General features: G+C 43.8%; 1 protein-coding gene across 6 annotated transcripts in view; it reads right to left on the reverse strand.

Moving 5' to 3' along the window:
• ABCA4 (ATP binding cassette subfamily A member 4) overlaps positions 1-24712 on the reverse strand; it is a 129895-nt gene that overhangs the window by 58818 nt on the left and 46365 nt on the right. For all 6 annotated transcript variants that reach the window (XM_009001737.5, XM_054236561.2, XM_035252196.3 and 3 more), the window contains 6 exons: positions 11959-12164; positions 11429-11605; positions 9397-9619; positions 5186-5407; positions 3710-3914; positions 260-325 (listed from right to left, as the gene is read on the reverse strand). In XM_009001737.5, the coding sequence (XP_008999985.3) occupies positions 260-325; positions 3710-3914; positions 5186-5407; positions 9397-9619; positions 11429-11605; positions 11959-12164 (1099 nt within the window). The remainder of the gene's footprint in view (positions 1-259; positions 326-3709; positions 3915-5185; positions 5408-9396; positions 9620-11428; positions 11606-11958; positions 12165-24712) is intronic.

The raw sequence follows: 24712 nt of genomic DNA on the forward strand, positions 1-24712 counted from the left end.
AGTTCACTGGACAAGGCGTACAGAACACAGGGCTTCATCCATGATCAGCCATTCGTGCAGGCCCAGCGACTCATGAAAGGTGGGCTCCCAGATAATGCAATGCCCACTGAGGGGCAGAGTCCCCAGGAGGAAGCTGACTCATCAGGAATCACACCCTTTACATAGAGGGCTGCATCTGTGACCCATACACATCCTGCACAGAGACCAAGGAGCTGATTTCAAACATTAAGATTTGTGTTTTAATTTTTAAAGAACTCACCTTCGCTGCCAAGCCAATATGACTCTTGCACAAGAAAGTACCAAGGAAGCGGGGTTCCATAGTCTCCTAAAGATAGAGACAAATAAACAGACAAGGTCTAAGTAGTCTGCAGTCCTATAAGATCCAGAATTTATCTACCTGAACCTCAAATTGTAACCATAGATATTTATAGTTATCATTACATGGATTTTCACAGAAAGACTACTCCTTCCAACATATTTTTATCTACACGGTCATGTTTTTGGGGTGTTATAAGCAACAGTAAGACCAATAATCTTGGTTGACATCACTTTTCCAAGAAAACATTTCACAACAGAATTAAATTATGTCCTTTACCAGGAGTCAGATAACAATAATGGTGATCATCACTAACATGAACTGGATATTCTTTCTGTGGCAGGCATTGCTGTGAGTACTTTCCATGTGTTAAATAATTTAAACCTCAAAACAACCCTAGGAGGTAGGTAATATTATTATTCTTGTGAGAAAGGAAACCAAGGCCCACTGAGCTTGAGCCATCTGCCCCTGGTCACAGATAGTTAAACAGAAATGTAAGAATTCCAACACATGTAATCGAATTCTAATGTCACTATTTTTAACCCTATATCCCCACCCCTCATTCTACTGGATCCATCAGGGTTTCAAGAAAAAGACTTGCAAATTTCTAGTCCAGTTCTCTTAGAAAGTTATGTTGCCTACAAAATGTTGATTTTGTAAAATCATGGTCTCAGCTTTTTAAAAAAGTTGCCATGTGTTTCACCAGCTTCGCTGCCACTGAACTGTGTATTCCTCTGGGCAGGTCCGGATCTTTATCTCCACCACTCTATTCCCAGAACCTGGACCTGCTGAGCCTTACACACAGGGGCTGCTCAGTAATAGCTGTTAAATAAATGAAAACTTTGGCTTGGCGAAAATAAAACTTTTGAATTATGCACAAATTTCTGTTTTAATCAACTAATTTTCATCTATTATATCTCTTTCTATCAGTTTAGTAGTCTAGTAGGATAGAAAAAATGGACTAAGTTCAAGTGTCTTGTTCAAAGTCACTGTCATGGGTTGAATTTGGTCTCCTTCCAAAATGTTAGGTCTGTGGCATAATACAAATATACTTGGTCTTTGTCCCCAGTTTCTGTGTAGGGCACAGATCTCCTAGAACCCTTGCAATTTCCTGGCAGAAAGGAGTGTCTTTTTTTATTCATAATGAGCACCTTCCTCCACCACATCTGAGTTTATGCTAATGATGCGACTCAGGGTAGAGCCCCAAGATAGCTTCAGTTTCTGGGGACTGGTCACCAGAAAGACCACACATGTGAAGGATGGAACTTTCAGTCCCAACCCTCAACCTCCAGTGGGGGAGTAGGGTGCTAGAGGTGGGGTTATAAAAACTCTCGAACAACAAGATTTGAAGAGCCTCTGGGTTGCTGAACACTTTGAGGTGCTAGGAGGGTGGTGTGTCTAGAGAGAGCATAAAAGCTCTGCCCCCAACCCCATACTGTGCCCTGTGCTTCTGTTCCATACGGCTGTTCCTGAGCTATATCCTTCATTATAAAGCTGTGATTGTAAGTACAGCACTTTGGCAAAAGTGTGGGTAGCCTGGGCACCACATTTCCAGCTGGCATCGGAAGAGGGGCCAGTCTTGTAGGATTGAACCTGTGGAGTCTGTGTGACTTCTGGATGGTGTCAGAATTAAATTTGTGGACAACCCATTAACATAGGAGAATTAGTTGGTGTTAAAAACAGCAACAACAGCAAAAAACCAAAACATTTGGTGTCAGAAGTGATGTCAAGAAAAAAGACACCAGAATGCTAACCCCAGGTACCTCATAATGTGGCTTTGTTTAGGAATAGGGTCACTGCCAATGTGCCTGGTTGAGATGAGGTCACATGGGAGCGGGGTGGGCCCATAATCCAACCCAGCTGATGTCTTTATAAGATGGCCATGTAAGACAGGGAGAATACCACGTGCACACAGAGGATCAGAGGGACGCATCTACAAGCTAAGGAGTGCCCGAGCAACTCCAGGTTTCAGAGGGAGCATGGCCCTGCCAACATCTTGATTTTGAACTTCCAGGCTTCAGAGCTGTGAGATATAAATGGCTGTTGTCTCAGCTGCCCAGTTAGTGGTACTTTGTTATGGCAGCCCTAGTATACAAATGCACCAATGCCACTAGGAGGCAAACCCAGGCCTCCTGACCCAGCCTAGACGTCTCCCTCCTATTCAGGGTGGCTGCCTACATATTTCTGCCAACAAAGTCTGTCCTGAGATGATCTGAGAGCTGTGAGTTTTTCCCTCCCCATGGACTGGACCAGCCTCACCATCCCCTGCCTGCTCTTAGCTACAGCATCAAGAGCCAGGCATGGCTGCCACAGCACAAGAAGGCTATCAATTGACTTGGAGACCACTCAGATGGAGATGGGGCATCTTTAGCTACCAGAAAACACTAATTTAAAGGAAAATTTTATTTTCTACAAAGTAAATATAAGACTGTGAAAACAGCCAAATTTTAGGAGCTGATTTTCCATGCTACCGATTAATTAGGTATTTATTCAGTGCCCACCAAAGGTCAGGAACTATTCTGGGCACTGGGACTGTCACAGTTAACAAAATAGGCCACGTACCTGCTCTCACAGCTCATATTCTACTAAGGGCAGAGAGTCAGTAAATACATGCATAAGATACATCATCTATTAGATGGTGAAGAATGTTCCCCAAAATAAAGTAGGGCTAGGGGACAGGAACCCTGAAGGAATGTTGTTTACAGAGCTATAGATATGTAAATATCTTTAGTCTGGAAAGATCCCTGTGAGAATGTGACATTTGAACAGAGACCTAAACAAAGTAAGGAAGCAAGTCTGCAGATATGAGGGGCCGGTTGAGGTTGGGGGAGAAATGTGCTCCTGGCATGAGAACAGCAGGTGGAAAGGCCCTGAAGAGGAAACCACTTGGTGTGTTAAACAGTAAGGACGCCAACATGGCTAGAGCAGAGGAACACGGGGGGAGAAGGGAAAATCGTGAGATGAGGAAGAGAGTTGGAGGCCAGATAATGGAGCATCTTGGAGGCCAGAGTTGGGACACTGGGTTTTACTTTGAATGAGAGGAAAAGCCAGTGGAGGCATTTGACAGAGAGGGCTGATACCATATAAACTCGATTCTGAAAGGATCTCACTGTATACAGCGTGGAGAACGAACTGGTGTGAGTTGATAGTGAAAGGAGGAGGCTGGGATTGGGAAGGTTGTGGTGGAGGTGGTAATAAGAGATCTGATTTTGGATTTATTTCCCAAATAGAGCCAGTAGGATTTGCTGGTGGATTTTTGACTTCTACATTTAAACTTCAAATGCTGGTTCTGACAAAGAGCTTTAGAAGCGATGATATTTAAACTAGATGAATGGAGAGGGCTGGGGATCTGAAGAACTCAATTATCTTTACCCTAAAGAAAGGGATGCTTACCTGGAAAGACCTGGTCAAGGTACCAAGCAAGTAAGCCGTAGATAGCAGCATCAAGGAGCATCATCTGCATGGACAGCAGGAAGCTGAATTCATCCCCTTCCGTGGGACTGTTCCCAATGTTGCTCCACTGCAGCCCCAGACCTTGCTCTTCAAAGCGAACCAGGTACTCGGTGCCAAACCCAAATGCCACTGGAGACAGCAGGCTCTGTAGTGATGCAGAGAGGGCACAGAAAATGAGCAGTGCCTTTTATCCAATGCAACAGCACCCAGATGCCCTCAAGATAGAGGGGATGGCCAAAAGAGGGTCCCCACTGTGTCCCAGTATAAGGCCACCTCAGGAGAGGCCAAAGGAGTCTTTCTATAGATGGCTAGGGGGAGTTTAGAGTGTCTCTGCAAACAAGAGATTCTCTAACTATACATTAACGAAAAACATGAAACAATTCTCAGCCCAGCCCTAGTCCACAGTTGCCAGACCTACAGCTTCCTAGTGGATCTATACATCTAAGAAGATGGCCTCAAAGTTCCATCTGCCTACCCAAGGATTACCAAAATAGCCCGGCTCTGCCCACAGGCTGAATCATAAGGATTTCTTGCCACTAATCCATTGTGATCATTTTAGAAAACAGGGTGCTATAAATGGCAGCAATTGATGTCTTATTTAACCTCAGAAATGAAAGGCAGATGCCTTGACACCTCTGAAGCCTAGTAAGTGTGAGTCGTGAGGACAGGTCAGACTTTCTGTCTTTCCCCAGTGAGGGCATGTGGTTGTTCCTTCTTGACTCTACAGAACCGAGACAGGGTGACTCCGGACGACAAGGGGAACTGCACCCTCCAGGGCCAGAGGCTGATTAGAGGATGGAAAAGGCCCATTTGAAAACAATTAGAGAAAAGACAGTGCTCTTTGTCTGGGTCTGGGAATTGTGAACTAAGAAGTTTCTCAGGCAATCATAAGTCACTTTCTGGAGTCCTCTCCTGGCCAGCAAGCCTGACTCAGTGGACAGTCTCATTTCTGCTCTTCTTTCTGCATGCTCTGGTAGAGCATGTTAAAGATACTTGCAAAAATACTCTAAGTTCTTTTGAAGCAAAACAAAAACTGTTAATAGAAACATCTCTTTGGTCAGACAGTAAAGGGACAAACTCCCTCCCTTCTGATTCATCTCAAAGAGTAGGAAAGAAAGTTAAGTGAAATGGGCTGTTGGCTCTCTCTTGTGGGTAAACAAAGGGACCCATGAGTTGAACTGGTTTTTTAATGCTGTCCCAGGGCAGACTAATCAAGCAGGTGTGGTGAGGAGTCACTGTTCCATCACTCAGGGTGCTCCCACTTTTGCCCCTGTATCTTTTAGCCTTACATGAACCTTTCAATCTTATGTCAAAGTCAAACTGGACCTCCTCAGAGGGCAAGCCGGGCTTCGAGGACTGCTACAGATCCTTCAGAGGAAACGTGTCATAGGACAGGGGCCAGCCCAAGGGCCTCACCACAGCCTTCTTCAGCTCAGTGGTCATGCGGTCCTGCCAGGCGAAGCACAGGATGTGCGGCAGGTAGAGGGTGAAGTAGATGACGCCACTACAGGCTGCTGCCAGGCTGGCCTTGGAGAAGAAGGTGCTGAGCAGGAAGCAGAGCATGATGGTGGCAGTGGAGAAAGCCAACAAGAACAGGAAGAGGATGAATGGGTCACTGTAATGTAGGATTCTTCCATGCTGAAACCAAGAGGCCACGTGTCAGTAACTCTGGTCCTCTGCTGGGTGCCTTCTCACTTTGCCCCAGAGGGCTCTCTATGTTACTGCCTAAATTTCTACAAGGCATACTCGATGAGCTGAGTTCCTTTATTCCTAGCAATGCCATTTTCTCTGGGAGGAGTAACACATTAGGCTTCTATCAGTCATTAGTAATGCCAAAACACATTAATTCGGAGACCATTAGGTTGAAATAGCCCCAGCATTCTGAGTTCCTACATCAGCAAACCAAAATCCAACTTAGAGAAATTTAATCACAACCTGCCCACTAACCTCTAATCAGGGACTTTTCACTTGAACCAATCAAATACTTGCTTTGTTTGTTTTTTATTTTGTCTTGCTTCCCCACCCCTCAGTGGTGCCCTTAACCACGTGTGATCTGGAGCCTCCCGTGAATCACTGTTTGCTGGAATCAACTCTTTAACATTTTAATGTGCCTAAGTTTCTCTTTTAATAGTATTTATTATGTGTTAAGTAAGCAAATCCTTGGTGAGAAGCAGGGTAATATGGAGAAATATGGCTTGGACAAGGGAGGAAGACCTGGGTAGGGAGTCTTGGAGGATCTACAGGGCCCTAGATAATGCAGGTAGATGGGAAACAAAAGAGGGAGATGGGAGGGGACTCCAGAGGAGCTTCAACATCTTGCCTGGGGCCTGGCCTGCCGAGGCCATCATCTGTACTTTCATTCTGAAATTTGCTAACCACACATGTGAAAATATCAGTAATTAATCCAAATCACTTGGAAGTGGATTGATCCTCCCCATCCATGAATATTACACAAATACATTTCCTAGGCAGTCCTCATAGCTTTCACATTAACCAGTGAATCAACAACCACTTTGGCTATGTAGCAAATAGGACCAAACTGGCAACTTTTGCTAAGGGAAATGCTATCCAAGTACACTAGAGAATAAATTGAGATTGCCAAATGTATTAGACCTTCTTGGTTATCCTTTGCTGGAGGCATCCTATGAGGCACTTTACTCTCTGAATATGGCAATGAGTACATAGAGATCATCCTGTGCTCTTCCCAGGAACATAAAGGAACAAATAGGTCCATGACCTAAATGAGTTCTGATCAATTGGCAGTAGTTTCCTGGAGCTCTGGGTTCCTCTCATAGACAAGAGAAAGCACTGTCATGGGCATGTGTTCCACTGGGTGGAACAAATATGCCATTTGTCTGCTGTGGCTACCATTTCTCCTTTCTGCTCTCCTGACTGTGGGTACCGATAGAACAGACTGAAAAACAGATAAAATAAATGGCAAGGGAGGGGACTGTGCAGAACAGACCCAGGCTTAACTAGAACCCAAATCTGAGAAAATCTAAATAAAAGTCTAAATTAGGACTCAGAGCTCCTGATTTTGTGCATCACTCACACACAGCTACATAAAAGTAAGTCTATGGCTGAACATGTGGCTTTTGAATGGAAGCACTTTAATGTCGTCGTTGCAGTTCTCAGAAGAATGAAATCAATAATTTATTTATTTATTTTTTAGACAGAGTCTTGCTCTGTTGCCCAGGCTGAAGTGCAGTGGTGCAAACTCAGCTCACTGCAATCTCCACCTCCTGGGTTCAGGAGATTCTCCTGCCTCAGCCTCCTGAGTAGCTGGGACTACAGGCATGTGCCACCATGCTGGATGATTTTTGTATTTTTAGGAGAGGCAGGGTTTTGCCATGTTGTCCAGGCTGGTCTCAAACTCCTGACCTGAAGTGATGTACCCACCCTGGCCTCCCAAAGTGCTGGAATTACAGGTGTGAGCCATGGTGCCAGGCCTGAAATCAATTTCTTATCCTTGCTCAAAACAAAGTCCCATAAACTTCCAGAACTTCTAGGACCACAAACTTCTAGGACTTTTCACTGACTTAAGCCAGAGGTGTAACTCACTCTGTGATCCTACAATTTTACCAGCTGTGGCTTCCTCTGATGGCCACTTTTCTTTTTGTTTCTAATAGCTTGAATAACAAAGGGACCTTCCCATTGTCCCTGCTTCCAGCTTCTTTCCTGTGTTGTTGAGGTAAGGAGGAAGAGACAAGGGAAAGGTGGGAGAGTCATTCAAAGGAAAACCCTATTCTGGTGTGGAAAGCTCTGTTTCTGTCATCACTGGAACAATGTTCTAGTTCCTACAAAGAGAAACCCTTTTGTGCAAGAAACTCGGTGAATGTTCCTTACCTCACATCATAAAAGCTTTGAAGACCTAATGGCCCATTCTTAGGAGGGTAGATATCAATGCTGCTTATCAACAAGTCAGGCAGTCTCATGGCTGTTGCTAGTCAGATGTTTACACGTTTTTAATCCTTTAATTCTGAGGACACAAACATGTTGGTACTGGGGAAAGGAGCAGATTGAGGGATGGGAAAGAACAAGGGAATCCTAGAGGAAGACAAGGGGCTCAGCTCCTCCCCTCATCTCTTAGAACTTTGGTACCCTTTGCAATGGTAAAGCCACATCCAGGTAGGGTTGGGTTATTTGGGCACAATGACCTCTACCTTAGCATTTGTTTTGCTAGGGCTCTACCACAGGGCTTAACGAAGCCCACAGATCACTGGATCACAGAGCAACACTAACAAGACAAAACCTTCAGATTTAGTACATTTTACTGTAAGAAGAAAGGGCAAGATTTGGCTTAACTGGAGACGTGTTGTTTGAACAGGACTTGATGGAACATTCGTGGATCAGGTGGGCACCAGATATGGGCCAGCATGGGATGGGAGACACTCAGCCAGTCTGTTGTCTCCACACACACTGCCTAGTGCAGCGCAGCACTTCATATGATGATGGGGAAGAAGTAGAACAAGCCTCATCAGTCCATAGCAGGAGCCTGCAAAGCCTGAAGTCTAAAAAGTATACCAAATTAGGCCGGGTGCAGTGGCTCAAGCCTGTAATCCCAGCACTTCGGGAGGCCGAGGCGGGTGGATCACGAGGTCAAGAGATCAAGACCATCATGGTCAACTTGGTGAAACCCCGTCTCTACTAAAAATATAAAAAATTAGCTGGGCATGGTGGTGCATGCCTGTAATCCCAGCTACTCAGGAGGCTGAGGCAGGAGAATTGCCTGAACCCAGGAGGCGGAGGTTGCGGTGAGAGGTTGTGGTGAGCTGAGATTGCGCCATTGCACACCAGCCTGGGTAACAAGAGCAAAACTCTGACTCAAAAAAAATATATATATATACCAAATTCCATCCAGTAAAATATTAAAAACACCCAAATTTATATCCTTATTATTTACCTATTAAAAAAATCATCTGTGGTTGAAGAGCTAAAAATGAAGGATAGCAGCGTATTGTAAAATAGTGTTTCATTTCCAAGTCTAGCTCTCAAAGGAGTTGCAAATTTGCAGAGGATGGACCAATAGATGCTGCCTGTGGCTATAAAAACTCCTTATCACTGAGGAAAGATGGGCTCCAAATTCTATCCTATAAAAGAGAGAGATCTTAGAGATTTTTCAGGCAGCAGAAATTTTTTTGGTGAAGCCATGTATGAGGTGACCATGACGGTGATTAGTAAATAATCCAGATATCCTCCCTTATTAACACTGAAAAGGCTTTCCCTATTTCAACTCTAGCCAGTTGTTAAAATGGTAAGCCTAGGAAAACACTCACTGATTTCTTTTGTATTGGAAAGAGAAGACAACTTTGAATACACTATCACCCTGTGCAGGGCTCTGCTAATAGCAGCATCTCCAGATAGTCGTAGAATGGGACTGGAAAGTCTGTGTGGACCATGGACCCCTAAGCAGGAAGTGGGAGATGGGAGGATGTGGTAATTCAGTGGCTTCTCGGGGAGATTTTGCCTCTCTGAGTATCTTCCACCTTGACTAAAAGGAAGGGCTGGGAAGCTAGAAGTCATGTTCTCCTTGGTGATCAGATGACTAATCCAGGCACATTAACAGGAGGAAAGGGGAGACGAATCAAAGTATTTAAGATTTTCTGGGCCTTCTCCATTTTGCTTACCATGATGAATATCGTCAGGAGAAAGATGCTCATTGACATGATAGAGAAGCTGTCCAGGAACCAGGTACACCAAATCACTGCATTGGAGACACCCTGATTTTTCAAGTTCTCTTTCAGTCTCAACTCCTTCTCCAAGACGATACTCTTGACAGTCATAGAGACAGAGTAGATCCATGCCAGCACCATGAAGATAGGGAAACAGCGGTTCAGGATGATCATAAAACTAAAGCAAGAGGAGAGAAGCAGAATAGTAGAGAGCTCTGTACCTGGTAGAGGCAGAATAAATGTTTGTTGAATGAATGTGTTGAGAACAAAGCCCAGATGGAGGGAAAGGAAAACAGGAAACCCTCCCCTGGACATTCAATGGGCTGGAATCTTTTAATACATTCCACGTTAGTCCTGAAGCATTATTTTTTCTTTATAGCAGAGTGTTGGCTTTCTGGTTAGCCCAGGTGAATGCTCTGCGAGTAAAATGTGTCAATAAAGTTACATACTCTATGTCATAGGTCTTCCCCGTAAAGCCTTGCAAGGAAAAGACTGTGGACTTGATGATGTGGATGGAATTAGAGTAGACAGCTACATGCTGACACTGAAACTCAAGAGGGTAGAGCACTGACAAGGACAAGTGGTAGCTGTAAGATCAATAATTTGGCTCCCCAAGGGGGTCTGTCACCCCAGTACAGTCTGCCCTGGAAGTTCAAACCCTAGTTATGCAAAAAGAGGCACAAAATAACTAATCAGTTTAGCACTTTCAGAAGGCAAATGATCCATCAATAAATCAGTTATCCAACAGCCACTGGCTCCACCACCAGCCATGCACAGGTGGAGCAGGCCCTGGTATAGCCCCCTCTTCAAACAGGATAGATTTGATATACTGGAATGACTTTCCTGTGAACTTTACATATGTTTTCCCTGTGTTTCATGTGCTAGTAAAGCCCTTGGGATTATTATCTATTGAAAACTGTTGTGTGTTGTCATTGGGCAGGCCCAATTCCTGCGTGGGAGGATTTCACTCAAGATGGCCCTAGGGAGAAAGGCATACATTCGTAAAGCATGCACTTCTGGGACTGGCCACCAGAGGACTCTCCCACACCAAAAGACCCAGATCTCTATTGCCTCCCCACACCCACCTCACTTCCCCACCAACCACTCCCATTCTGATCCTAAAGTGGACCTGGGCTTTTGCCCCTGGCTCCATTTCCCAGCTCTGCCTATTGTCCAAACTCAAACTAACTGCACACTGGCCACTGTTATCTCAAGTTTTCTGTAGAGCTGAGGCTGGAAAACCCATTGGACAGTTATTAAAAGAGGGTTTCCTGTGTTCACACTGGGTTTTAGGTGAACTCAATTGTAGGTCTCTATTGCTGTCCTGGTGGTGTGTCTGACTCATCTGTAATGACAAATGATCCTTCTCAACCCTCTATGCCGGACCTTTCTCTACCATCCCCCAAAGCCATGTTCAGTGAAACAGCAGCTTGCTTACTTGGCTTGCTCCTGGTCAACAGATATATGGGCCTGGGATGGGGGTGGCCAGGGAGGCAGAGCCTGAGCTTATCTAACACATTTTTCTACCTTGTCATTAACATCACAGAAATGTTAGGGAAGGGGCTGCATTATTCCAGGACTCTGAGGAACCACACCTACTGGCCATGCAGAGTCCAAAATGAAGGCTAATGTGGCAATCATTGGGCAAACATTCTGACCAGAAACCTTCCACATACCAAACGTACTACATAGTGGGAAATTTGTCCTCTCCCCTAGCCTCACTTCCCTTGCTTTAATTTTCCCCTTCCCTTTTCTAGCTACACCAACTCTTTTTCCTCTCACACCACTGCAGTGATTCATCTGTGCCTGACTGGAGCTTGGGAGAAGCAGGTTCCTTAGTCAGAGCTCCATACTCTCTAATTTGGCTCTGGTCCCTGGGGCTGTTTACAAAGACACTGAAGTCTTAGGAGCACCCCCAGCCCACCCCAGCCTACCCCAGCACCCCAGTTAGCATGTCATGGAGGAGGATCGGGAACTTCGGACTCACGAATCATCCACGAAGCAGGGGTAGGGCATCTGCTGGAGGTAGATTCCAACTGGAGCCTCAGCCTGCACCTGGCTCCTTGTGATCCCCTGTTCAACCATGTCCTGCAGATAGGCAAACCCGCCCCAGATGTACCGGAAATCTTCCACAGGATCAGCTCTGGGACCAGAATCCCAGTACCTGAGAAGACACAGAGGGACAAAGGGGCTCGGACAGCTTCCTCACACCTTCCCAACCACAGGGTGACTCAGAACTCATTCTCTTAAAACCCTTCTCCTGAAAGTTTCCAAAGGATCAGATTCTATTTCCTAGTCCTCAGTTTAAATCTCGGTTTTGAATATTAGCCACAACATGACTCGGTAATTGCTTTCATCCAAGGACTCTTTGTTGAGCTTTTTAAATGATCTTTTTTCTTATTTAAGTTAATTTTGTTGATATATAAGCCGAGTAACAGTCTCAATCCCTTTCTCTCTACCAAATATAACTTCCCACTGACTTTGGAGAAGCCCAGCAAGCCCTTCCTGAAACATCACCTGTCTTTAATCTTATTGGTTTTCTCCACCACATCTATGTCCATTCGGATCTTGTACTTCACATGGGGTGGTAGGGAGCTGGTCCAGGGATACATGTCAGGGAATACTACTCCGGCCCAGAACCTGTTTTCCTCCAGCAGAGACAGAGCACGTTGGGTGAGCTGAGTTTCATCATCGTAGTTTTCAAACTTATCCAGGACCAAGCACTGCAGATAGTCACAAAGTTGAAAGAGTTTGAGGAGCAACAACAGCAAACACTCAACTGTACACACAAAAAGGCAGAGGATAAGGGCTGCTGCCCCAGGAAATGGTCAAATGCAAGGAGGCCTATAAACTTAATGTTTGCTTAACTCTGGTGTTAATTTTTCAATGTGTCCAGTTGTAAGGGTACAAGAGAGCTTGGAAACGCTGACATGCTTATCCCTGTAGAGCTAATGAGAACCACACTTTCCAGATGTCCACGGCTGTCCAAATACGCAAGTCCTCAAAATGACAAAAATACTCCAGGCTTTTACTCCCCAGCATGGGGAGGCAAGGGAGTGGGGTCATGTTGGCTACAGGCTGCTTTGAAGATCAGAACCCTGACGATTAAAGAGCTTTAAAGAGAGAGAGAAACATTCCTAGCAATGAACCTTTCTGACTCTCACCAAACACACAGATGGCCAGCTGAGGGAAGAGCAAGGAGGAAGAGAGAAAATAACCGACAACCAAAATGACTTGTCAGGGAAATAACTTCCAATTACAATTCTGTGACAAGTAATGCCAGGGGAGGAAGAATTTCTGTAATATGCCTCTTTTCTTCTCCTGGAAGAGGAAAAAAACCATTACCCACAAAAGAGCAGAACTAAGAATGTTAAAAAATTTGAATATGAGGGTTGTCCACTTGTATAGATTGGTTAAAGCACATATATTGTTACATGCATCTGTTTTTATTATTCTTTTCTTTAACCTCTTGTTTCTATCATTGCAAGGGCTATTGGTGCTGACATCTCTTTCTTAGAATGTAACTCTCAAGAGGTCAGATGGTCTTGTCTTGATTAAGTTGTTCCCTGAATGCATACTGAGAGTCTGCAATGTGCCAGAGCCTGGTCGACTCTAGGAATATAAGAAGGAAAGATAAAAATCTCTTTCTGAAAGCAACTTGAGAGCTAATGAGGAAGAGGATTGGAGTAAGCCAACAATTATAATGTGGAAGGAGCAGGTTCTGATGAAAGCAAGCCCAGTGTACTGGGGAAGCCCAGTGGAGGGATGCAGCTAAGTCTTCCTGGAGGGGTCAGGGAAGGCTGCCTGGAGAAAGAGCCTCCTGAGTAGGAGGATAAGCAGAAATTAGCTGGAGAGGAAAGTGGGGGAAAGGTCAACTCAGGCACAGGGAACAGCACATGGGTGTCTGGGAACCACAGTAATGGTCCCCATCTGTGGCTGTGCTTTAGAACCACTGGTGAGCTTTAAAAGATACCATGTCAGACCCCACCGCAAACAATTAAATTAGAATCTCAAGAGGCAGGGCCAGGGCATCCATATCTTGTCAAAAGCTCTCCAGGTAATTGCAAGGCACAGAAGGGAGCATAGAGTGAAGGGAGGGGAGTGTGAGAGCAGCACTAGAAAGGAGGGTGGGACCAGATGATTTGCCCTGTGGGACTCAGTAGTGTGAACGACCAATGTAGGGTTTCCCTGCACATGGGGCTTTCAGTGCTCCAGCAGGGAAGTTCTGGGCAAGCCCTAAAGAGCCATAGGAGCTAATGTTAGGTTTTAAGCAGGGATATGATCTGTGGGATCAGACTATGATCACTGGTAGTGGAGAAGGGGGAAAGCAAGCAGGAAGACTGGGCTGTTGATGTACCACAGGCTTTAAGGAACAGATTCATCCCCACAGTCTGTAAGTTACCTGGAATCTCATTTTACTGAAGAGGAAACTGAGCTTTATAAAATATCTTATTTTTTCGGGGAGACTTGCCTGAGGTCACACAGGGAGACAGTGGCAGAGCTAGGACTCCCTCCCCCATTTCACCTGCAGGCCCAGAGTTCTTCCTGCCACACAGGAGCCATGGGAAAGGCTGGATCCACAGCCTGGCACTCAGCACCTTCACAACTGTTGTCAAGTAGGCAGAACAGCAATTACTACTTATCCTCACTTGGCAGCCCAGGAACTTAGGTTCAAGGAGGCTAAGTGACTCCCCCCAGGGTGCTAAGAGTCGGTATCAAACCCCAATTCATTTGATTCCACAATTATTACCAGAGAAATAAAGAAACAAGAAAGGCAGACAGGATATAAGGACCTGACCACAGAACCAAGCGCCACTGCACTGGGAAGAAGCAGGCAAACCCAATTCATTCACCAAAGACCCCCTCACTTCCAAGTCCCACCTGTGCCTCAGGCAATTCAGAGGCTGTGTTTGAACAAGGGCTGCGCAGCCACACTTCTTCGGCCTCCTGAACTAAACTGTCCACCCCAGCCTCCATGCCCTGGGGGCGGAAACATGCAATGTTCTCAGTCTTCTAGATTAAAAGGAAGAAAACTATTAGGGTTCCAGCTGATATAGGCAGAGGAACACAGGTACATGAAAAATTCTAAAGGGCCCAGGCTTAAAAGACACCATGCTATTGAGATATTAATAATTATCTTAAAAGGAACTATACCAGTATGTGTAGTCACCCACCATAGAGTTAAGGGAAATGGAGAATTTTCTGTAGGGAGTGATTCTCTCACAAACAGGCATTGCCCAGCCTAACATTGACCAGTCCTTCAATGAGAAGTAGGATTTAAATAGGTCACACCCCAAAGGTTCTCAATAAACATTTGTTTCTTCTGGGCAGAAATAATGTAAGGTTTGCTATTTGAGAAATAGCTTGTGTGTTTGGGAGCGGGGGTAGGTGGGATCTAATATGCAGGCTGTTAGCATAGTCCCTGACCAGGGCCTGGCACCCAGTGTTTGTCAGTAGTTAACCCACCCAACCACACTGCTCAAGGACAAAGGATTGACAAGTGTGATGCGTGGGCCAGGGGGCTTCTGAACTGAACTGCTAGAGTACATTTTTTAAATGTGCATTTAAATTTGCTTTAGGGAGACCTCAATGTTCTACAAAGATAAATAATAAAATAATTTAATTTTATTGGTTTGTCAAGTTTAGAACTGCACATAGAGAATTTTAGTATTGGCAGTTAGAGTGAATTGAAATTTAATTTCAAAAATGAAAAAAAATTATCTGGGGAGATGAAAGTCTTTGCACTTCATGTTGTGACACACACATAGAATGTTCTACCAGTTCCCTCAGTCATGGGGCATTTGGACAGAGCCCTAGAGGTCTTGTGGTCTGATGTTCTTGCTTTGCTGGTGAAGAAACTGGGATCAGGGGAGCAAAGAGCTTTGCCCAAGGTCAGTGTAGGTGAGAAGCAGAGCCTGCATCCATGTCTTCAGTGCTGAACCTGCTGCCCTGCTCAGCCTCTGCTGACCTCTCATTACTCTGAGGGTAAGCCACACTCTAGAAACAGACCGGGGTGTAACATTCCTGAACAAGAAGATCTTCTGCCCCAAAGCAGCACTGTTCAGTAGAATTTTCTGCAGTGATGGAATTGTTCTATATCTGCCCTGTTCAATATGGAAGGCAGAAACCACAAATATCTATTGAGCACTTGAAATGTGGCGAGTGCATCTGAGGCATTGTATTTTTAATTTTAATTAATTCAAATTTAAATAGCCCCACGTGGCTACTGGCTACTTATTGGCCAGCACAGCTCTAGAGACAGTAAGTTCCTTGAGTTCAGGGCCACAGCTTGTTCACCATGGTCTCTGGAATAGCATTTTGTCATGGTAGGGCCTCGATATATGTTTACTGAGTTGAGTTGGTTTATGTGTTTTGAACACAACCCTGCATACTACCCCAGAATCACATGATAAGCTAGGAGAAATTCATAAAACGTGAATTTTTGCTATGGTGCTAATGAGAATATAACTCTTGAAACAAAAAAGCTAATAAAAATAAATATGTTTTAGTAATATGATTTTCAGAGCAATCTGGCCCACTCTCTTTGAACTCCCCTTTCATGTCTTAAGGGGAAATCTATATGGGAATAAGCAGCTGATGTTTTCTGTGACATTGTTGGCTCCTGTGATGACGTGGGCTCCATCCTGGCTGGTTTATCAGGCAGCTGATTCATAGTCATGTTTCCTGATGTGCCCCCCTAGATTGATACCTTGATAATCTCTGGGGGAAGAAAACTTAAAAGATTCTCAAATGTTCATTTACCCTAAAACATCTGACCATTTGTCTTCCTTGCTACTTGGGGTACCACAGTGTTTAAAAGTCTAACGGACCTGCTGCCATTTCCTAACTGTGTGGCTTCTGTTTCTCTATCTACAAAATGGAGATATGCCCTATCTCACAGATTTGTTCTAAGGATCACATGAGATGGTGTTTGCAAAGGGCTTACCAAGTGCCCCACTGTAGGAATAAAAGCAGATGCTTAGTGAAGGCTTACTACGTGGTCAAAACTGGTCCAAGGACTTCACTCATATTCACCCATTTCATTCTCACAACAACCTTATGAGGTCCAAATTCACTTATGAGGTACAACAGGCAAAGTAAACTTCCTCTGGAGAGAGCCTGTGTTTTTAACCACTGTGGTATAACAAATCGTCTCACAAATGAAGACCTAATAAATACAATTTTTATTACTGTTTTTGTAAAATATCTTGAAAGTCGACAGAGTCAAGTGACTTTTAAGCCCCAGCCAGGTTACCTTTTAGCCATAACAGCTGTTTATCAGGGAAGGAAGGGAGTTATTTTCTTTAAATAATATGTCTGGGAACATATCCCATCCCGAGCTGATCTACAACACCTCATCTGGTTAGAACAATGCTATGGACAGAAGCCAAAGCCCATGTCCTAGCTGGGCAGTAGGGGAGGTGAGAGGGGGTGGGTCCTCACCTACTGAGGCTCACTAGTGGCTTGTTAGTCATTAGGTGAAAGTCAGACAACTCTGCCCATAGGAAGGTCTTATAAAGCTAATCCTGAATGTCATCCTTTCCGCATCTTCCCAAGGTCAAGGCAGATCAATTATAGAAGCTGCTTTGGACATGAATCAAAAGTTCCTGGGTCACCCTCTGAAGTATGACTCATGAGGTAGCCTTGCATTCTCATGGGGAAGCCACCTGCCTTGCAGCAAGTGACCTCATTCCTTATTGGTACTTGCTTCGATCCCTGAAGTCAAAATCTTGGTGAATAGACATGTATATTAGTGCATGTGTATACATAAGTATGTTTGGAAGACAGAGATGAATACATTCTCAGCAGAGGTTTTTGATTTTGATATATTTGGTCTGGTCTGATTATCTTGTAAGTTAGAACGTAGTAGCTTCCATGAGGCTAAGGCCATGGGAGTCTATCTGTAAAAGCTGTTTGCTTCTACACTAAGAGTAACCATGCAATCATGAATGTTAGGGAAGAATGTAGGTAGACAAGAACTGGGCAGTGTAAGGGGCTCAACATAAACCTAGCACCACTAGTGGGAAAAGAATTCAAAGGGCATCTTCAATTAATAAAAAGACAGTGCCTGAGGCCTCAGAGATAGGGCAACAGGGCAAATGTTGCAGCCAGAGCTTAGAATCTCAAAGAGAACCATTGTAATGCCCTGTGACAGCCAATGACAAATAAAGCAAGAAAGGGGCTTGCTGCTTCTCTTTAGTTTCCCAATGGCTGTAGCTGAGCCCAAGTGGCAGGACCACAACCATTTGAAGTCCACGCAAGTCCTACAGCTCTTTGTTGGTTGTTTTGCTAGCACTCACCAGGAAGCAGAGTTCACTCTGGCGGAAGAGGTTTGAGTCCTCTCCAGCGCAGGCAGCTGTGCTCAGGACCTCTGGAGAATGCAGTCATTTGTTTACACAGCTAAATCAAACACCTCCTTGGGAGGACAAGCTGCAGTAGCAGCAGGCTTCCTTCTTCCACTGTAACCTTTCTGTCTCTAATTCAAACGTTTAGTAATAGATACATTAAATTATCTGTTAGGTAGGAAATGTCCAGTGGAGGCACAGAAAGAAAGAAATCTTTCTTTTTGTTTAAACTTGATGATGAAAGTGGGGAGCAACCCTATGCTGATGTCCTGGCATACGTGGACATATTTTGACTAATATGGACATGCTAGGGGGAGAGGTCTTTGAGGGTAAGGGCCTCCTTAGAGATGTTGGCTGCATAATCCCGCCTCTCACATCTGTAACTCCCAAGCTCAGGCTGAGAACAAAGCAGGCAATGAATGCTAGTGGAGGGCTCAAGTGGCCCTGCTGGTGTCTAGGTAGACACCTGGGGTTCCTTTTGAGAAATACCAATGGATATGGGCAAACATCCCAAAATGAATTTCCTGGCAAATCTAAACAGTACCATTCAAGATTTATTTCCCACTACATGGAAAAAGCCTCTGGATAAAATAGGCTTGGGCTGTCTGAGTCGGTTGGAATGGTGAGTTAGAGGCCAAAGGCACTGCAATAAATTTTATCTTGCACACTGGCCCCCGCAAACAGACATCTGAAACGTTCACCCACAGAGAGTAAGGAAACACACATTGACTGGAAAACAAAGGGACAGGAAATGCACAGCTGTTAAAAAATGTCTGTTTCTAAAATAAACAAATTAAATACAATAATGAAACGAATAAAAAGGTCAAGTTGGAGCACAAAGATTCACACTGGGCCACTAGGTAATGCCTGCATCTAACTGGGTCTGAAGGAAGAGATAATCATGTGGTTGACAACCACAGGGTACTTGAGCTCTCAAAGTTTCTTGCTGAATCATCCCAACAACTTGGGCACATGGGAGGGGGTTACTATATTCAAAACATCTGATAATCAACAGAGCTGGGCACTAACCAATCAGACCACATCTAGCCACAAACACCTGGTTCAGCCACATCATTGAAGGACACTTGAACTGCAATTTGGGTTATCATCTTCAGTTTTCAGGCAGTGAAACAGCAATGTTGCCTCCAGTCACAGAGCCCATTAGTGCAAGAGATGGTGTCCTTTCACCCATAGGATAAAGCTTTTGCAAGCCAGTCTGGTTAGCTCCAGGCACTACTGCTTCTCTCCTGATTCTGCAGCTACACTTTTCCCCAGCCCATCCACTTCTCTTGAGCTTCACACCTCTGTACTTTGCTATGCTCTTCCTCCCTCCTGAAATTGTCATTCTTCCTTGCTTAGCTGGAAAATTCAACCTTTACAGGGCAAAGCAGCATTTATGAGTGTCTACTCTATGTGACTACAGCTCTACTAAGGTAAGCTGGGAAGTCAAAAAGAAAAGTAAGGCAGTTTTGGCCCTTGAGGAGTTCAGGGTCATGAAGGTACTGAGGCATATAAACAAATCATGATCAATGGCTACAGGGAAGGGAATGGTGCATAAAAGAAGGCCTGAAACATAGGACCTGAGTCCTGAAGCATGGGTATGGGTGTTGACCAGGCGGTCGAGTCGGGGAAGGATGGAAAGGCTCAGCAGTATCAGGTGGGAAGCCTGGGGCAGTCTCATAGAACATGGAGGAGTCATGAAGGGCTAGACTGGGAAGGCTTTCACCTTAACAGCAATGAGGAGTCATTGCAGAGCTTTGGGCGCTAAGTTATGGCAAGCCTGTGGTTTTAAAAAGATCTTGCTGGAAGCAATTGGGAGCTGAACAGCAAGAGACTGGAGGCCTGGCACCCAGCTGGGAGAGACAGCACAGGCCTCTATAAATGGAAGCCATATATGGGGAAGAAGGAGGAATTTCAGAGATAATTTGGAGGAAGAATTGACAGTGCTTAAAGGATTTATGATGTTTTGAATTTGAATTTTTGCAATCTGTTTCTACTGTATCAGATTGAATGATGTTCTGCCAGTCCTCTGAGATACCACTATTATGGCATTATTTTAAGACATGCCTATGTCTCCCACATGAGCTTCTAAGGAATCAGGAATTAACAGCATTTATTCAAATGTAGATAGTTAAATCCATGCAAATGCATGAATGACTGAATGAATTCCCATCTTTTTGGTTTCTTACTCTAATCTAATTACTTTCAAGCAGAAAAAATCCAATCATAATAGTGCCTATTATGCTGCATATTACAAAATCATGTCTGTCTTCATTGGATTTATTATAGAATTTATCCAGACATTACTTACTGAGCCCCCTATTAATGTGGCCTGCATATGATAGCAGAAAGAGCTTTCTCATGAAAGCCAGACAGCTCTGGATTAGCATTCCAGATCCCCCATTTAGCTGCTGTGGTACATTAGACTGTCAACCTCTTTGAGTCTCTGTTTTTAATTCTATAAAATGACAATTATGCTTACTAGGCAGGTAATTGGGAGTATCGAATGAGATGACATGTAAAAGTGCCCAGCATGTGGCTGGCTCATAGCAGGTTCAATATCAGTCCACCCTATGAGCTCCACTAATTATTATTTGGACCTCCATCCATGACCCCGACCTACCCCCTGCCCACATTTTCCTTCCTCTGGCTAATTCTATGTTTCTTAGAGACTAGAGGTATAAAATTAGGTCACTGCCTGTGAGTTGCTTAGGAGCTAGTTGGTGGCCGTTGAAATAATATTGTTTGTGTGATGTAGACTTCTGTGCTCTTTCTAATGATCCCTTGATTTCTCCCTAGCCTTCTAATGCACATCTAGAGTCAATGAATTAATCAAAGAAAGCAATAGGACAGATAATTCACAAATATTTATATATCTGTCTCTAAAGTACATTCCATGATAAGCAGCTTTATCTTCTTAATCCTATTTTTTCTTAGGTTATCTTGAAAAATACGTTCCCTGAGTACATTCTGGTTGGGTGGTGGTGGCAAGTGGCCAGGAACATGCAAAGTACAGAGAAAAAATAGTCTGAAACTCTGGCCTTTGAGAATTCATCAGCAAGATAATCACCATGTAGGTAATAAAGAGTTATGCGCATGTATTGACTGTGTTGACAGCGGAAGAAAAAGCAGTTAATTTTAATACATGTTTTTTCAAGGCTTAGAGAAATATAGTGGTTACTGGTTAAAGTACAATTTTATGCCTCGATCAAAGGTATTTTCATATTAAAATCTGGCTGAATTCAGCTTCCTGGTGTGAAATTCAAGACCTGAAATTCAAATATATTATGAAATGAAAATATACTGTGAACTCTGAATAGTATTTCATCTGTGCCAGGCCTAACCTTTTGCTAAACAAGGAAATCCAAAGGGGAGGGGTGTGTATGTTTGTTTTAACTAAAGGGTAATAATAATAATTTATTAATTTTTCTAATTGTGCTTTTCTCCAGAAGCAAAATATATGTGAATAAAGACACATATAAACTAGGACTATAAATGAATACACATACCAGTTTAAGATATTTGCCTGTATGAGGACTCATTTGTCCTGTGTCCTCAGATTTGGAGAAGAAGGTGATCAGAAGGCCTATGGAGACGAATGTCTCCTCATGCTTGATGTGAGGCTCCCTAGATGTCACAATCATCTCTTTTTCTATTCCACTCCCTGCCTTCTAACTGGGCTGTCTGACTTCCATTTTTTTCCCCTGCTAAGGGCAGGGGATCAGAGGAAAGAGAGAATGTATTTATAGGGTGAATGAGATTGCAGAAGCCCTTATTGTGGAGTGGGTCTGAGACACCAGACCATGGTCCACAGAAATGCCAGAATGGTGCTTAAGCTGCCCTCCTGAGAGGGGCCTGTACTCTCTGCTCAGAGCCCTGACAGGCCTTCAGCAGCCCAGTGAAGCAACATCCTTGCTTTCCTGCCCTTCAGGGTGGGGATGTAGATGATTTTCAAGTCTCCTCCAGACTTCCCAAAACATGAGAACAGAGGTAGAAAAATCCAGGACAAATTGCAGTGATGTGTTTCTTCCTCACACATTTCCTCCCTGCTGTCTTCTCCTTTCTGTTCATTACTCCCTTGCTTTCCTCCTCCCCCACCCCAAGGGCAGGAAGATCAGAAACCACATCATCACAGCTTCTGGGGATCTGCCCCCATCATATCCCTCTGCTCAGAGGCCCTCATGAAGTCCTGGGAAGCAGGTAGGATATGATTTGCCGCTTTGTAATTCCTAGAGGAGCACCAGCTTGGAGGCTGGGCCTGACTTACAGGAAGCACCAACATCATTTCCTCTCCTAAGCAGTGTTTTTTCTTGTATTTTGTTAAAAAGCTAATATTTATTAAGTGCTTATGAAATGTCACTGCTTTGCATGAATTAGCTCATTTAATTCTCATAACAAGTTTATTAGGGATATTAACAGGGATACTATCGATATCCCAATTTTATAGATTTGGAAATTGAGGAACATATAATAGAAATTTGAACCCAGGCAATGTGGGTCCAGAGACTGAATTCTTAACCATTTAAACAATTAATATATTTTAAGTATCTGTTGGGTGAATGGGGCTGCGTTAGGCAGGAGCTGCATGGAAAAAATAATCCCTCAAGAAAACAAGACATTTATTTCATGATAGCAATGTCAAATAGATAAGGAGTATTCTTTATAGTACTTCACAAAAACATTGTGAGAACCACTGAACTCCATGCTGCACAAATAAAGCAATAGATCCTCTCTCCTCCATCTACCCCACCCCCAATAGGTCCTGCTTATAACAGCGGTGAGTGGATGGTGGTGGGCCTGGCTGGGAATGAGGGCTTAGCAGGCAGAGACACCATGAGAGGAGGGAGATGTCAACTGAGTAACCGTACAAGGGACTCCAAGGGTCCACAAATCTAATAGATTTGCAAACATGCAGATAACCAGCCCTCTTCCCTGGGAATCCCAAGCCAGTCAATCTGGGCTGATGCTCAATAATCTGTTTTGTAAACAGACATATAGACCAATGAAACAGAACAGAGTCCTCAAAAATAACACCACACATTTACAATAATCTGATCTTTGACAAACCTGACAAAAACAAGCAATGGGGAAAGGATTCCCTATTTAATAAATGGTGTTGGGAAAACTGGCTAGCTATATGTAGAAAACTGAAACTGGACCCCATCCTTAAATCTTATACAAAATTAACTCAAGATGGATTAAAGACTTAAATGTAAAATCCAAAATCATGAAACCCTAGAAGAAAACCTAAGCAATACCATTCAGGACACAGGCATGGGCAAAGACTTCATGACTAAAACACCAAAAGCAGCAAAAGCCAAAATTGACAAATGGTATCTAATTAAACTAAAAAGCATTTGCACAGCAAAAGAAACTATTATCAGAGTGAACAGGCAACCTACAGAATGGGAGAAAATTTTTGTAACCTACCCATCTGAAAAAGGTCTAATATCCAGAATCTACAAGGAACTTAAACAAATTTACAAGAAAAAAACCAAACAACCCTATTGAAAAGTGGGCAAAGGATATGATCAGACACTTCTCAAAAGAAGACATTTATGTGGCCAACAAACATATGAAAAAACCTCAACATCACTGATCATTAGAGAAACGCAAATCAAAACCACATTGAGATACCATCTCATGCCAGTCAGAATGGCTATTATTAAAAAGTCAAGAAACAATAGATGCTGGCAAGGCTGTAGAGAATTAGGAACACTTTTACACCATTGGTGGGAATGTAAATTAGTGCAACCATTGTGGAAGACAGTGTGGCAATTCCTCAAGGATCTAGAACCAGAAATATCATTTGACCCAGCAATCCCATTACTAGGTATTTACCCAAAGGAATATAAATCATTCTACTATAGGTACATGCACATGTATGTTTATAATAGCAAAGACATGGAACCGACCCAAATGTCCATCAATGATAGACTGGATAAAGAAAATATGGTATATATACACCACGGAATACTATGCAGCTATAAAAAATGAGATCATGTCCTTTGCAGGGACATGGATAAAACTGGAAGCCATCATTCTCAGCAAACTAACACAGGAATAGAAAATCAAACCACATGTTTTCACTTATAAGTGGGAGCTAAACAAGAGTACATGCACACACAGAGGGGAACAACACACGCTGGAGCCAGTCAGGGGGTAGGGGGCAGGGGGAGGAAGAGCATTAGGACAAATAGCTAATATATACAGGGCTTAAAACCTAGCTGATGGGTTGACAGGTACAGCAAACCACCATGGCACACATATACCTATGTAACAAACCTACACTTTCTGCACCTGTATCCCAGAACTTAAAGTAAAATAAATGTAAAAATTAAAAAAAAATTTAAAAAGAACCTATTTTGTAAAAAGCATTCAAGGTCATTCTTGCCTTCAGACAAGTTGGGGATTGCTTAGTAGTTGCCTGAAGTTTGGTGCTGCTGCCATGATTGGCACCTTCTGAAAGGCCACTGGGGAGCCTGTGCTGCCACTTGCAGAGTTTGGAGAGGGAGGATCACATACTCTGGAAAAGTTGTGGTGGCACCAGGGCAACAGAAAGTCCTCAAGAGCACCAGGTGAAAGATAGAGCGAGGCTTTTCCTCATTAGTTCATTATCCTCAGGACTCAAAAGTCTGAGACAAGAGGAGTTGCTCCCAAGGGCCACTGAGTTAATTCCCTCTCCTATTGCTCAATGTAGCCTCTACCTTCCAATGGTTCTAGATGACAGAGACCCAGACCTGGCCCATGGGCAAGAGTGATCAGCCCTTAGATGGAGACATTTCCTGGGAATGTGAGGTCGACAATTTGAAAATGACTAAGATATACTCTCTGATCCTAAGTAACTCCAGTTTAGCTGCTCAGCCAGAGATGGATGTGTCAATAGCCAACTCTAATATATCTGGGAGAGGGGTCCAAGAGAGGTG

Source organism: Callithrix jacchus, chromosome 7 (assembly GCF_049354715.1).
Source record: "Callithrix jacchus isolate 240 chromosome 7, calJac240_pri, whole genome shotgun sequence".
In the NCBI taxonomy this organism is placed as follows: domain Eukaryota; kingdom Metazoa; phylum Chordata; class Mammalia; order Primates; family Cebidae; genus Callithrix; species Callithrix jacchus.